Genomic DNA, 16,599 nt, shown 5'->3' on the forward strand with positions numbered 1-16,599 from the left:
TTGTCCCACAGTGATGACATATAGTCACAGGCCTCATTCACCATACATTCAAAAAAAACACAGTCAGGTGAAATGAAAAACTTGTATTAAAATAGCATAGCAACAGTTCACAACAAACTCGGTGGGAAGGCTGCCCAACCGGATGCACTCTTGGTTTCCGCTCCAGTAATGTGAAGAGAATAGGTATCAGCCAGATTGACAGCATCTGTTAAGAGAGCAGAAATGCGGCCTGGCTGTGTTGTGCCCAAGAGGGCAGAGGTCAAAGGGGTTGCGACCTACACTTTCCTTCCTCATGAGGAACCTTTCCCTACCATTAGTGTTGTCTCTAACAGGTGGGGTACCTGTCCCAACTCGCAAATGCAAGCCGAACCTGGGAAACAGGGGCCTTAAATAGGCTCTGCCTGACCCAAGATGACTGCTAGAGTCACATGGGGCTGCAGCATCCAAATGCATTGCTTCCCCAGTAACCTATAAAACCATTGAGAAACTGTGTTCCCCTTGACTTCCTCTCCAGCTACAGGGCTGCTGTGGATGAGCGCCATCCACAGCAAAAGCAAAAAAAAAGCAAAAACACAACAAAAAAAAACACATTGCATATAGAAAATCAAAGTTTCATTTTATACTTCTGCATTCCTCACATCTGAAATACCTGACTGATCGGGCCAGTCCTTCTTCTTCCTTGTTCAAAACTGACCACACAATTCATGGAAGATTATCTGAGCTTGCGTGGTCATTTGCCTCCCCATGCTTTCTGTTTGGAGGTACAGAATGCTGTACTTATGTACTACATGCCTATAACTTCTGTATTTTGTTTAGCCACCATACCCCATAGATTAATGCTTTAGCCAATCACAGTCTGCTCTTGTAGCTGTCTGAAGAGCAGAAGGCATAACTCTCTGGAATGCATTCACAGATGGGCAGGGCTTTTTCTGGGCCAGAACATTGCAGAATTAAGTTCTGTCACTGGTCCTGTGCTCACCACTACCTACTGTCACTTGTAAACACAGAAGCCCAGCTCCTGTGTTTACAAGTGACGGTGCAGCTGAGCTTTCCCATTGGCTCCCACACAACCATCCAAGACAAGGAAGGAACGGCACTCACATTGTTGGGATTGGTTATCGATGCCCTCGTTTGAGCTGCAACTGGGTCTGGTACCTCAGCTTTAAGGAGATATAGTTTGTGTATCTCTACAGTGTGCTTGAGCCCTGAAGGTGGTGGATGCAGTGTCAACATGTGAGCTGCTATCAATGAAAAATGACAGGCATTCAAAAGTGAGCTTTGGACAAGAGTGTAGAGGTGAATGATGGGTGTTTTTGGGGGGGAAGTTTTCACTGCAGAAGATTTTTGGGGGGGAAGTTTTCACTGCAGAAGATTTTTACTTGGCGGGGAGGGACAACATATCATACAAAGATCAGTGGTCAAGAGTATGTAATGCAGACACCCCATTCTTTAAACATTGGAAGAATGACCTGGGACCAAATTTTCTAACACTCAAAAAGACTGAATACTATTTTTTGAGCACAAAGCATCCATTCTTTTTACATACCAGGAAAGTGGATACAAATTCCTAGCCAGGTGGTACAGGATTTGAAAAAATCCTTCATCGTATGTTCCCTCAGTTCTCCAATTGTAGATGTATATTGCTTTGACCAATCATTCAGATTCATTTTCTATAAATGATGTCTTAAAAAATATGTAATGCAGCAGTTATTATTTTTGTAGCAGGGGGATTTGGGTGGAAAGTTGATTACTGGGGCTGAGTTTGGGAAGGTTTTGGGGAAAGTTCAGTTTTGGTTGTAAACTGGCAGGTGAGATATGCACTCTTGAACCCTGCACTCTGTATGTGTTACACACCCCTGCTTTTATTTAATAATGGCCCTTTATGACCCTTCCACTCTATGCACCCTATGATGCCTTCACAACTACTTTAACAAGCTGAAATAATGTTTTTTTTTTAAATGTTGTGTATTCTTTAGCACGTTGCTATGTTGCTATAATGCGTAAGATAAAAAAAAAGAGAAATACATTTTTCTTTGGATGGTTAAAAATTTGAAACATAAAAAAATAGCTCAAACATAATACTAAATAGAAGAAAGGGAGGAATAAGTTAATTGATGTTCAGCAGTATGTCACAGCAAAACTATAAAGGCAAAGTCTTTTTAACCAGTTCCCGACTGGCGCACACAGATCTACTATGGCAGAATGGCTCCCTTGAGCGAAATCCTGTATGGGTACGTCTATTTCTTTAGTGACAACCAGAGGGCAATTGCGTGTACAAGCTCTAGCATGGGGATTTGTGTGCATAAACACACAAATCCCTGTGCTGTCAGGGAAGAGGAGCCATATCGTCAGTTCCTACTAAGTAGGAAAAACAATATGTCTCCTCTCCTAGTCCCATCCCCTCACAGTTAGAACTCACTGAGGGAACACACAATTAACCCCTTGATTGCCCCCCAGTGTTAATCCCTTCCCTGCCAGTCACATTTACACAGTAATCAGTGCATTTCTATAGCACTGATTGCTGTATAAATGCCAATGGTCCCCAAAAAGTGTCAAAAGTCTCCAATCTGTCCGTCTCAATGTTGCAGTACTGCTAAAAATCGCAGATCACTGCTATTACTAGTAAAAAAAAAAAATTACATAAATCTTTCCCATAGTTTGTAGTACTATAACTTTTGTGCAGACCAATCAATATATGCTTATTGCGAAAAAATTTTTTACCAAAAATATGTAGAAGAATATATATTGAACTCAACTAAACAATTTGGGGGATATACGCAAAAAGTAAAGACATATTGTTTTTTTTTTCAAAATTGTTGCTCTTTTTTTGTTTATAGTGCAAAAAATAAAAACCGCAGAGGTGATCAAATAACACCAAAAGAAAGCTCTATTTGTGGGAAAAAAGGGACACAATTTTCGTTTGATTACAGCTTTGAACGCCTGCGCAATTGTCAGTTAAAGCGATGCAGTGCCAAATTGTAAAAAGTGCTCTGGTCAGGAAGGGGGTAAAATCTTCCAGTGCTGAAGTGGTTAAGCAAACTAATAATAAACACTTTTAAGCCAAAATTCGAAATTTGTTTTCTTATTAGGGTCTAATCTTACATCATTTTTGCCCAAGTAGCTGGCCTTTCTGTCACCTTTCGCACAATGCTGACGTTGGGTTTTCAGATGATTTACCATTGTCACTAAACTAAGAAAGTTCTCATATATTATAGGTTCTCAAAACCTAAAAATGACTGCCATTTATAGTTGATATTTTTTAAAAGCTTATTTTTTTGACATACAATAATAGGTTCCTTTCAAGATAATTTCATATTTTCCTTTCCACTTTTGATGTCTAAGGAAATGAAAATGACCATAAAGATGTTTTTAAAACAGATGCTGGGAATGGATACCATAAGAGATGAACTTTGTGCACATTTCTGTATTATTAGCAGACAGCAATAGGGAATCACCTAAAACTTTCAATCCCCCCGCAGTGCCTGCATTAGGTATTCCTTGCTATTCTTCTTACATATAATTACAATTCTAGTAAATTAAACTCTTAACTCACCAACAACAACGGGAAGCACTCTCATTGCTTTTCTCTCTCTCCCATTGATCTTGGAATGTTTCCGTTCTGGTTCCATACCTGATGAATATTTGAGATGAGGGTAAGCTATAGTTTGTATCCCATGGCCATTGTCCACATACGCTTTGGAAAAATGGCAATCCGGCTGGTCATACAGCATTTCATCCAGTTTGCTATCTGTAGGACTACTTTCAATCCGATCAATCTTATCGAATATGAGTGTCTGGCTTGGTGGCTTATGCCTTGGAGACATATGACATCGTAATTTAGCCTTTCTGGTCTCTTCCCACTTGCGAAGTCCATAAAACATTGCACAGTACAGAACTAACATTATTGGGCATGGGATAAAAAAGGAGCAGACAGAAGAATACACAACATAATTATTGTCTTCCAGTTTACACTCAGTAGGATCCCTGTCTTTTACATTGTTAAGCCCAAAAATGACTGGGGAGGCCACAGCAAAGGCAAATATCCATGTGGTGGAGATCAGGAAGAGTTGGCGGTTATCCACTTGTCGTCTGTTATAGTTCAGTGGAATGGAGACAGCTATGAACCTAAATATAAAAGAGCAATATTATGTTAATCAGCAGAAAATTTGGTAAAACCATTCAACCCTTTACAACTGCATGAAGCACAAGAATTATATAATTATATATAAAGCGATTTTTTTTTGTTCTGTATAGAGTAGGGAGTGGTTAAAACCCTTATGAGGTTTTTTCCTGTCCTATCAATACAAAGAGAAGTGAGATGAAATCTATCCAAAGTAAGTGATATCCCCCCTTATGCCTTATACACACGGTCGGAAATTCCAACGGGAAAAGTCCGATCGGATTATGTTGTCAGAAAATCCGATCGTGTGTGGGCTCTAGTGGGCTTTTTCCGTTGGAATTTCCGACGGAAAAAAATTGAGAGCAGAATTTTTTTTACTTGCACATGAGTATTTAAAGTGAACAGAACTTCACTGTATTCACTCAACGAATGGAACATTCATATTGCAAAACCAACAAATTATTTTTAGTAAATCAACTTCTATACACAATGTCCTTATCAGTTTGAAAAAAAAATTTTTTCAGGGAATATGATAAAATATCACAAGTTCTTCAGTGTGCTTCGTAATAATGCAAAATAAGCTATTTATTAGGAAACAACATACTCTCTTAAGTTAACAGAGTTCATTTCAGACACCTCCATAATAAATATTGTATCCGTAGGACAATATTTATTCCAAGACTCGTGTGACCCAGGAGGAGCGATACCTTTCTTTCCTAATGTTTCCTCTTTTCTTTGTTACTGCTTCTAGTTATACCCATGTTTCTTTTTTCTTTCTCTTCCCTTCTTTACTTTTATAAGGCTGACCCTCGTCAACTTATGTTCTTTTATGTCGCCTCATTTAGAGACCTGATTAACATATCTATCTACATTTCCGGGATAGTCTGGAAATTATATAGATGATTCAGTTTATAATGCACAGAGTTAGTGTTATTTGACTTGCAATTCCTGCAAATATGGTCTCATAAGGGAATGACACTGATATTTCTAAATCTTTATTGTTCAAATGTTATATTTTTTACATACACATGGTGAATGCATGCAATTGTCTTATTGTATTCAAAAACTAAAGATTGTAGTCTCAATAAATATTTGTACTGAATTTATACAAGCTCACATATACCCCAGTAATTCATTATCACTGCAATCCATTTTCACCTGGATTTATGAGATAAATTTGCAGATGATACTAATCTAAGCATGGCAATAACTTCTCTGCAGGATGTGGAAACCTTGCAAGTAGATCTGAACATATCATTTGGGTGGGGAACTACATGGCAAATGAGGTTTAATGTAGAAAAATGTAAAATAATGCATTTGGATGGGGGGGAGAACCTCTGGGGGAATTTAGGATGGAAAAGGACCTGGGGGTCCTAGTAGATGATAGACTCAGCAATGGCATGCAATGCCAAGCTGCTGCTAACAAAGCAAACAGAATATTGGCATTAAAAAGGGGATTAACTCCAGAGATAAAGTGATAATTCTCCCGCTCTACAAGACTTTGGTCCAGCCACACCTAGAGTATGCTGTCCAGTTATGAGCACCAGTCCTCAGGAAGGATGTACTGGAAATGGAGAGAGTACAAACTAGGGCAGCAAAACTAATAAAGGGTCTGGAGGATATCAGTTATGAAGAAAGGTTACAAGCACTGAACTTATTCTCTTTAGAGAAGAGATGCTTGAGAGGGGATATTATTTCAATTTACAAATACCGTACTGGTGACCCCACAACAGGGATAAAAATGTTCCATGGAAGGGAGTTTAATAAGACACATGGCGACTCATTAAAATTAGAAGAAAAGAGGATTAACCTTAAACTATGTAGAGGTTTCTTTACTGTAATTGCGGCAAGGATGTGGAATGCCCTTCCACAGGCGGTGGTTTCAGCGGGGAACATCGATAATTTCAAAAAACTATTAGATAAGCACCTGAACGACCGCAACATCCAGCGATATACAATGAAATACTGACATATAATAACAAACATAAGTTGGACTTGATGGATTTTGTTTTTCTTTTTTCAACCTCACCTACTATGTAACTATGTATGTCAAATTACTAGGATGCAAAGGTGGCTCTATCTGTTTTAGCTTATAACCAAGCAGAATATTAGTATATCACAGGGATTATCAGTTGAGTCAATCTATGGATGTGATAGGCAGTATGAAGGTATATGGGTTTACCAGCTGTAGCCACGCTACTCAATCTACCCTGTGTAAATGAATTACTATAAATCATACTGATCTGTGTGTGCCACCAGGATCATAGTTGTACAAAATGTTACATTCTTATATCATGAATACAACATACAGTATATCACACCTTCTGACATCGACAGAACTGACCTGCCTCTTGGACTCTAAATGGAAGACTAAAAGAGAATGAAGAGAAATGCAGAAATCTGACAAAGGAATGGGTGGCAACCTTTTAGCAGAAAACGCATGATATAAGGATAAACCATATACAGTAAAACCTTGGATTGCGAGCATAATTTGTTACGGAAACAGGATTATAATCCAAAGCACTTGTGCATCAAAGCAAATTTCCCCATAATAAATCACGGATACTCAGATGATTCGTTCCACAACCATTTATATAAGTCCTTCAGTTTATAGTCCATAAAAAAAGATTATAGCAATGTAATAGGTTGTGTACCCATAACATTTCCAGTCACAAATGGCAACCTCCACAAGGGATTAGAAGCAAAATCCAGCAGCAGCTACAGAGTATAGAAGAGAAGAGAGGTGCCTCTAAGTGCAATATGGTTACCTTTGATTAAGGTAAAACATTTAGCAACTCATATGGTTGGTGATTAAAAGAGGCACATGGCACAGGTATCTGGAGTAAAGCTGTCCACATAGACCATCCCCCACACCTCCGGCTCTCACCGCTGTCAGTCTGCAACCATGATCGGGAAGACTATCCTGCAGTAGAGCAATCTGAACCTGAGGCTTGAACCGCTTGTGGAGCGCAGCACTGAAGGGATGACGTCAATGGCGGTGAGGAGGATGGACAGCTTTACCCCGGATGCCTGCAAACGTAGATGTGCCCGTTTTAATCATCAACCATATCAGTTGCTAAATGTTATACCTTCATTAAATGTAACCATATTGCTACACTAAGAGGCGCCTCTATTCTCTTTAATACTCAGTTGTGATATGACGCTGCTTGTATGTCAAGACATCGCTTGTATAGCAAGTCAAAATTTATTTAAAAATGTTGCTTGTCTTGCAAACTGCTGTCAAACAAAGTTACTCTGAAATCAAGGTTTTGCTGTACTGTACATAGGCTATGCTATACCAATCTTTTGCTCTTGAAAAGCATAAACACCACAAGCAACTCATGAAGCCAAGTTAAAGCTAAGTAGTGAAGTTAGTGTTAAAAAATGGAAATGCTAAATGAAGTGTTAGTAGGTTGGAATGCGGGGGAACTTACCCCCATACACATATCGTTTTTCTAAGGGGAAGGTGTGGTTTCATAGAGATGTGAGCACAAATGGAACATATGAACTTATCTGTATACTATATTTTTCCAAAAATAAAGACTAAGAAGTTAATTTTCTATATAAACTATGATTAGCCAATCACTGAATTTCTCCAATTAGCCTGCCATTTTGGGCAAGAAAAAAATGATCCTTCCTGGTTATGTGTACAGATAAGTAGCAGAGCATTTTTACAGGTAATAGTGTAATGAGACAGAGAGAGAACTCTGTAAGCAGCTGGAGTGGTAAGAGCACTGTTGAATGTTGTCAGAAAACAGTTTGCAAAAGAACTGGCACATCTGCTAATGCCCAGCGGAATTGCAGATTGGCACATAGAAATTCGCCAATGCCATGGGCACGAATGGCCGTGAAGATTCATGTGCCAGTGGCCTATTTAAAGCCAACAGCATGAGCCACTAGTTGCTGGGTGGTTTTCAGCTCACCCATGTTTTCCTGAGTTCCTGTTCCTGATATTACTGGATTTCCTGTTACTGACCAGGCTTGCCATTGATATGTCCTATCTCCATTCCTGGCTTTGCCCCTCGGCTTGTTCCAGTGACTCTGCTTCTGCCTGCTGATCTGTGTATGACCTCTGGCTTGCTCTTCTGACTCCGCTGCTGCCTTATTACCAGTGTATGACCCCAGCTGACATCTGACTCTGCTTGCTGCCTTACAACTGGCTGCTGTTCTGTGCATGAATACTGGCCTGGCTCCTGACTCTGCTCCTGACTCTCCATTCTGCCAAGTCTCATCTGTTACTCCTGAGAGACTTCTTCCCAGTAATGCATCCTCCTCATCACCTCAGCCTGTGGCAGCTGGCAACCCCTGCTTCTTTGAGCATAGCACTCCCTGTTACCACCACCTTTAGGGGTGCTCTGCACTTAGCCACAAGGGAAGCCCTCTCAGCACTTTGACCTCCAACCAGGTACGTGACAAACGTGCTCCTTGGTGAGCGCAAAGCTAAGTAAAGAAATACACATTATGAAAACCCTGCAAAAGTATTTGGGAAACTATGATATCTATTATTATCCAAAGTGGGCTGGCCACAACATGGGAAGGATTCTCTGCAAGAACCTATTAGGGCTGTTTGCAAAGACTTATGCAGGAAGAAAATTTTGTAAATACATTTTTAAATATTCCTTTGCACCAAAATTGGTGTTTGCATCCTCAAACATCCTCCATCCTCAGTGCAGAGCAGCATTACTGAGCTCCCTCCCTGGCCACTGCACCTGTCACACAGATAATCTCAGACACAAGGAGTTTTGTAGTGTGGTAGGTGGAACCTTCGGATGAACTAAAAGACTAGTCCCCCATCATGTCTGCCTTGTTTTCCTTGACAGCGCATGGCAATGGGTGGATTCCATAGCCAGATCAGTATGGATGGGCAAATCTGCCAGGTTAGATATGCCCCCCCCCTGCAAATCTGACCCAGAAAGATTTGCTCATCCATAATGGTAAGGTCTGTGAAACAGTGAAACACTAACCTAGCAATGAACCCCCATTGAGGTCTATTTGGTGGTGGTGTTATAGGTGAATTTTGAAACAAAATTTTCAAGGCTACTAGGCAAATATTGTTAAAAATGGGTATGGGGAGCAGGGCATTGCCATGTGGAAAATATACAGTATGAATGCAAAAAAAATAAAAGTGCATCAAGGAGAGGGTCTTTTCATGTTGAAAATGCACAAATCATTTCAAAAACATGCTTAAAGTGGTTGTAAACCCTTACAAACCACTTTGACCTACAGGTAAGCCTAGATTAAGGCTTACCTGTAGGTCCAAGCAATATCAATACCATATAGGTTTAGGAGATATTTGCGCGAAAACGGGCACCGTAGACAGCGGCGCGCAGGCGCACTGAGCGCGGCATTCTCCGCGACGGAGCTGCCCGCGTGTTGGCTCCCGTGCGCATGCGCAGGAGTGACGTCATCGCGGCTTCGCCGAATGACAGCGGCGGAGCTGCGAGACCCCACCAACAAGATGGATGCGCCGGACTACAGGGGACAGCGGCAACTTCGCTGGCTCCTGTGTCAGGTAAGTGACACATAATGGACTACTATGCGATGCATAGTAGTCCATTATGCTTTGCCTTTGCAGGGAATGAAAAAGGAAGTAAACTCATCAGGGTTTACTTCCTCTTTAAAGTGGAAGTAAACCCATGGATTTAAACAATTTAAAAAAAAAGGCATGCCGGGAATGCTAACTGCACATTGGCTGTGCTCCCAGCCAAACTATCAAACCATCCAATGGCTGGTGTCATAACGAATCACATGTGCAGCACCATAGCAGTTGAAGATTAAACAGAGGCAAAGATGGCAGCTTCCTTGGCTGAAAACAATAGGGGAGTTTACTTCCACTTTAAAGCTGCAAGTGGTGTTATAGAACAGTACGTTTTTCACAAACAGTTTCAGGAATAGCATACACTGGCAATGCATATTTGGCTTTAGTGTTATTTTTTTTACTTTTATTTTTAGCTTAGCTTAAATACAGCAGCAGAACTCCAAGGTAGTTTTTGGCTCCAATGCTATTTTTTTTCAGCAGTAATAGGCCTCAATTGAATAGTGGAAGTAGTAGCCACAACAGTTTTAAAGCAGTTCTGCACCTTTAAAAAAAATATTAAAAGCCAGCAGCTACAAATATTGCAGCTGCTGACTTTTAATAAAATCACACTTACCTGTCCCAGGGTCCAGCGATATCGGCGGCATATGACGAGCGATCGCTTGTCTCTCTGCTGCCCCGCCGCCATCCTCTGTCAGGGAATCGGGAAGTGAAGCATTGCGGCTTCACTGCCCGGTTCCCTACTGTGCATGCGCGAGTCGCGCTGAGCATCTCTGCTGGTCCCCGCTGTGTCCTGGGAACTGTGTGTTTCCCAGAACACAATGGGGGGGGGGGCATCTGCGGCGGTCTACGGGGTCTGTCCCGGAAGTGGGTGCAGATACCTGGTATTATCCAGGTAAATGCACCCCCCTCCCCCCTGAAAGGTGCCGATTGTGGCACCGAAGTGGGGAGGTATCAGATGAGCGGAACTTCCACTTTAGGGTGGAGAACCGCTTTAAAGCAATAGGAAAGTTTCAATAAAAAGAAAAGCTAAAACCCTTTTAAATGTACACATTTTTTTTAAATTTTTTTTATAATTTTCATGTTTTTATTTATTTATTTTATATATATTTTTTCCCTCCTAAAGCTATCCCTGCAACTATGGGCAAAGACAGCTAGACTGTAACTAAAACTTTGTAACTTACACTTTATGCCCTTGTACACAGGGCCGGACATTCCAACAACCAAAATCCGACGGATTTTGTCCGAAACTGGTGTTACATACACACGGTCGGGCAAAGTTGTCCGAAAATCCGATCGTACATAATGTGATGACGTTATTTCGTTACGACGGGACTACGTTCAGGCTAGTAGCCAATAGCTTTGGTCTAGGAATTTGATCTGAGCATGCATGGCACTTTATCTGATGGGAATTCTGTACAAACGATCAGACAAAGTCTAATCGGATCATGTTGTCGGAAAATTTTATAGCCCAGCTCTAAAACTTTGTCGGTCGGATATTCCGATGGAAACAGTCCGATGGAGCCCACACACGGTCAGATTATCCGACAACACGGCCCGATCAGACGTTTTCCATTGGAATGTCCAACCGTGTGTACAAGGGCTATGGGTTTATGGGTATAGGACAGGGCATTGTGGTGCAGTTGGGTAGGGTTTTGTGGTCTTTCGGGTGCATAGTGCTTTTACTTTTTTCATTTTTTTTTCTCAAAGCAAGCAGTGACATGCTGCAAAAAAAGCAGCTCTTGAACAGACTGTCAGCAACAACTGCCTATACCATTTTAATGAACCCAATATAAAAGTTATCTTTTACAAAAAATAAAGGGAAAAGATCAAATTTTATTAGAAACAAAGCGTCTGAGGTGTTGACAATTGAAAAACTATCAATCACTTGTTGTGGGCAGATATTGGTCTTTGTACACACAGGCAGGGCAAAGAACTCAAGCAAAGTTAAAGTAAATCCAACCAATAAAATATCATATACGATTTCACATAATAATATTGCAGTAGAGTGGCTCATTTTCTCAACATGTTCAGATGCAGGTGCAGACCGCATTAGCTCTTTTACCACAACCTCCTGGGTTCCTTGTTACACCCAGAAAAGGTTCCTCTGCTTCTCTCTCTCAACAGCTCAGGAAGGTCATACCTTATGAAGCAGAGGCAGATGGGCAAATGGTCTGCAAACAGGTGAGCAGCCCTCCATTGTTAGAACCAGCAGGTAGGCAACTAGACCAAAGCCTAATAGCAAGCACCTTCACCCCTGCGTGTAAAGGCAGGCGTCCCAATACTTTTGTATAGTGCACATTGTTGTGAAATGTCCATGTTTGTGCTACTTTCTTAATCTGTTTTGTATTACTGTGCAGTGTATGCATGTGCTTTGCTATTCTTATCTTGTTTTGCATTGTTTATTCTATCTTTTCACCTGTTTAGCATACCGCAAGTTACAGCTACTCTCTATCTCATTGTTTGGCTGATCACCTATCCTAGTGCAATATTACTTGGAAAGCCTATTTTTATTTTATTGGCTAGTTTTCAAAAAATAACAGCTGATGAAACTGATATAAAAGGGTCCTTATTTGGGCAATTTGGGGCGTCAATACTTTGCCTTTTCTACCACAATCTCCTGCAACTAATGCTGCGTACACACGACCGGACTTTATGACAGCAAAGGTCCGACGGAACGATTTTGTTGGACAATTCGATCTTGTGTGGGCTCCATTGGACCTTTGCTTGCCAAAAATCTGGCGGACTTTACAAATAGAACATGGACCGAGAAATCTGTTCGTGTGTATGCTAGTCCGACGGACAAAAACCGACTCTAGGGCAGCTATTGGCTACTGGCTATGAACTTCCTTATTCTAATCCAGTCATACGCCGTCACGTTCGAATCCATCAGACTTTGGTGTGATTGTGTGTGGCCAAGTCCGCTCATTCAGAAAGTCAGTCGGAACTCTGCCGAAAATCCGTTGGAAAGACCGTCGGACCTAGTGCCTCGAAAAGTCCGGTCGTGTGTACGCAGCATTAAGCTCTCTGTCGCATGCTCTCTGTTCTGCTTCACCAATCTAAGCGCTTAAAGTGTGATCTCTATAACTGAGCTAATTGTGGTAAGATAGGTTTCATTTACAGTCAAGGTAGCTTGGCAGACGGTGACTTGAGCCAAATGACATCTTGCAGATCGTAAAAAGCTTTAATCAAAAAATGTGTGCAGATCATAACATAAGAACATCAGATAGATCAGATAGGTAAATAAATCATGGTGTGTCTACCTTCAACAGAATACAGTACATGTGCTGAATGAAGGCTAAAGTATGAAGAAGAAAGGTGGGGCTAACTACATAGAGCATCTCCTAACTATGAAGTGAGGTAGGGACAACATTTTAAGGGCACACAGACAATGTGCATGTAACATGATATCCCTCGCAAATAACATAACTGTAAAACCTGTATAAGTCATTATACTGTCTGTAAGATGGTACAGAAGACAGTACATGAGTCTATCTTCAGAGGGGAAGGCAGCAACATGCACTAGCCCTTATTAGCTCCCTTTGGATCAAGTTGTTGGTTTAGAAGAAGATGAATCTTCTTCCCTTGGTGGGAGGTCCTTTGCAGATGTGCCAGCTACCTCACCCTTCGTGGTCTTCATTATGGGTTGCAAAATGTTCAAGATAGATAAGTTGTGTGATAGCTTGTACAGAAGCGTTCAAAATGTTGAGTCTGACTTCACAAAGACGAGTGTAACTGTATTAGTTCTGATTTCCTTGTCAGACTCAGGATCAACCAGTTCAAATGTAGAATCATTGTGAATTGTGATGCAGTCATCATTCAAGAATTCAGGTGGGCATGACCATGAAATGTCCAGAAATGCTGCGGCTGGTATTGCACAGGTGCTGGGATCAGCTCGGTTGAGGCCCATACACATATAGTGTAGAACTTTCTCTTGCATTTGATTCTGTTACTGACATACACATACAACTGTTTTATTTGCTTGCGAAAGTATCCCAAACACTATCCTGCTGTCTGTGTAAGTGTGAAAAGAGTTTTCTAAGCTCAGTCATTTCAGCTGTTAATACGGTGGAACTGAGTTAAAGCCTTGGAATGGTATGTGCTGGTTTTGGTTTCAGCTTGGCCTTACCAAGGATAAAACCCACATTTGCTTTGTCTAGTGGACCTATAACCTTGAGGTAGGTTACCACAACTATTATTCAATGAAACATCAGAGAAAACATGCATCTCTCTTCTGGTGGCATTCGTTAAGGATGCCAAAATGTAAGAGCACGGTATGTGAAGTTGTTCTAGTGCTTTCAGGGACTCTTTCCATGATTCCTATCTTAGTTGTTTCTCTCTGGGTAATGGGGTATCTTCTTAGCTGTCTTAGAAGTATCTTACCATTTAACAGTAAAGGGAATTATGTAACCCAGAGGATCATACAGTGGTGTGAAAAAGTGTTTGCCCCCTTCCTCATTTCCGGTTCCTTTGCATGTTTGTCACACTTAAGTGTTTCGGAACATCAAACCAATTTAAACAATAGTCAAGGACAACACAAGTAAGCACAAAATGCAATTTGTAAATGAAGGTGTTTATTATTAAAGGTGAAAAAAAATCCAAACCATCATGGCCCTGTGTGAAAAAGTGATTGCCCCCTAAACCTAATAACTGGTTGGGCCACCCTTAGCAGCAACAACTGCAACCAAGCGTTTGCGATAACGTGCAATGAGGCTTTTACAGCGTCCTGGAGGAATTTTGGCCCACTCATCTTTGCAGAATTGTCCTAATTCAGTTACATTAGAGGGTTTTCGAGCATGAACGGCCTTTTTAAGGTCATACCACAACATCTCAATAGGATTCAGGTCAGGACTTTGGCTAGGCCACTCCAAAGTCTTCATTTTGTTTTTCTTCAGCCATTCGGTGGTGGACTTGCTGGTGTGTTTCATTGTGAATGAATGAATGAATGAATGACTTATATAGCGCTACCTATACGAACTGAATCGCCTCTGGGCGCTTTTTCTTGCCACCGGTGTCCATCTGCAGCTATTTATGTGGTCCTTTAACCTGTAGAGTCCCGACACACTTACAACATTGACATACACATACACATATTATGGCCAATTCTTTTTGGACAGGGGTCTAATTGTCCTGCTGCAGAACCCAAGTTTGTTTCAGCTTGAGTACACGAACAGATGGTCGGACATTCTCCTTCAGGATCTCTTGGTAGACAGCAGAATTCATAGTTCCTTTTATCACGGCAAGTCTTCCAGGTCCTGAAGCAGCAAAACAGCCCCAGACCATCACACTACCACCACCATATTTTACTGTTGGTATAATGTTCTTTTTATGAAATGCAGTGTTCCTTCTACGCCAGATATACTTCGACACACACCTTCCAAAGAGTTCCACTTTTGTCTCATCGGTCCACAGAATGTTGTCCCAAAAGTCTTGGGGATCATCAAGATGTGTTGTGGAGAAATTGAGACGAGCTTTGATGTTCTTTTTGCTCAGCAGTGGTTTTCTCCTTGGAACTCTGCCATGTAGGCCATTTTTGCCCAGTCTTTTCCTGATGGTGGAGGCATGAACGCTGACCTTAACTGAGGCAAGTGAGGCCTGCAGTTCCTTGGACGTTGTTGTGGGGTCTTTTGTGACCTCTTGGATGAGTCGTCGCTGCGCTCTTGGGGTAATTTTGGGCGGCCGGCCACTCCTGGGAAGGTTCACCACTGTTCAATGTCTTTGCCATTTGTGGATAATGGCTCTCACTGTGGTTCGCTGGATTCCCAAAGCTTTGGAAATGGCTTTATAACCCTTTCCAGACTGATAGATCTCAATTACTTTCTTTCTCAATTGTTCCTGAATTTCTTTGGGTCTCAGCATGATGTGTAGCTTTTAAGGATCTTCTGGTGGACCTTACTGTGTCAAGCAGCTCCTATTTAAGTGATGCCCTGATTGTGAACAGGTGTGGCAATAATCAGGCCTGGGTGTGGCTATATAAATTGAACTCAGGTGTGGACAACCACAGTTATAGTATGTTTTAACAAGGGGGGCAATCACTTTTTCACACAGGGCCATGATGGTTTGGATTTTTTTTCACCTTTAATAATAAACACCTTCATTTACAAATTGCATTTTGTGTTTACTTGTGTTGTCCTTGACTATTGTTTAAATTGGTTTGATGTTCCGAAACACTTAAGTGTGACAAACATGCAAAGGAACAGGAAATGAGGAAGGGGGCAAACACTTTTTCACACCACTGTAGGTGCTGTTCACAGCAGACAAAACTCGTGGAGGGCTTGTCACAAGTTGATACTTGAAATGTGAACATGTCTTGTTTGACATCACAAAACAATCTGAGGCGTAAGTGGAAGATCCATTCCTATCTGGAATCCTTTTATGCTAACAGGATAGGCTTCTGAGGGAAAGGCCTCCATTATCTTGTCACTGTCATAATCGTTTTGTGAAGCTGAGGTTGGCAGTGTCAAGGATATCCTGAATTTTTTTTGAGAAGATCAGTTGATTTTTCTTCTTCTTCTTCTCTGTCTTTGAGACCCTCGTCCATGTAAAAATTCTATTCCACGGGGGGCGTGGCCTGGATGGCAATGGTGTAGGACGCAAGTAAGCAGAGCTCCGCTCTTGGTTTATCCTGCTTTAGCATCCTGTGAGCCCATAACAGCTGAATTGCACTCCGGTCTGATGGCTTAGGATTCCGGTACAGCGCTCATCATGTCCCCGCTGAAGAGGAGCACTACTGCCGCATCCTCGCTAAACAAATACAGGCGGCTGGAGAAAGACCACGAGGAGCAAGATGGCGACTCTCCCTCCTCGCCTGCGGAGCACACGGCGAATGATACGGCCAAGGTTTTGGAGGCTATCTCGGCGTGCCAGTCGTCCCACCCCTTTCTCTGCGTGTATCAGCTCTCTCCCTGCCTATGGTTGCCCCCCATGGCAGGTGAGACAGTGG

At 41.6% G+C, this 16,599-nt stretch overlaps 1 protein-coding gene across 1 annotated transcript in view; it reads right to left on the reverse strand.

Annotated features, from left to right (window-relative positions):
• The window catches only part of DRD4 (dopamine receptor D4), a 166,988-nt gene that overhangs the window by 79,270 nt on the left and 71,119 nt on the right, over positions 1-16,599 (reverse strand). Inside the window, exon 3 of the mRNA XM_077458835.1 lies at positions 3,554-4,125. Within this exon, the coding sequence (XP_077314961.1) occupies positions 3,554-4,125 (572 nt within the window). The remainder of the gene's footprint in view (positions 1-3,553; positions 4,126-16,599) is intronic.

This window comes from Lithobates pipiens, unplaced genomic scaffold (assembly GCF_037356315.1).
Source record: "Lithobates pipiens isolate NorthernLeopardFrog02 unplaced genomic scaffold, aLitPip1_a1.2 Scaffold_10, whole genome shotgun sequence".
NCBI classification, from domain to species: Eukaryota; Metazoa; Chordata; class Amphibia; order Anura; family Ranidae; genus Lithobates; species Lithobates pipiens.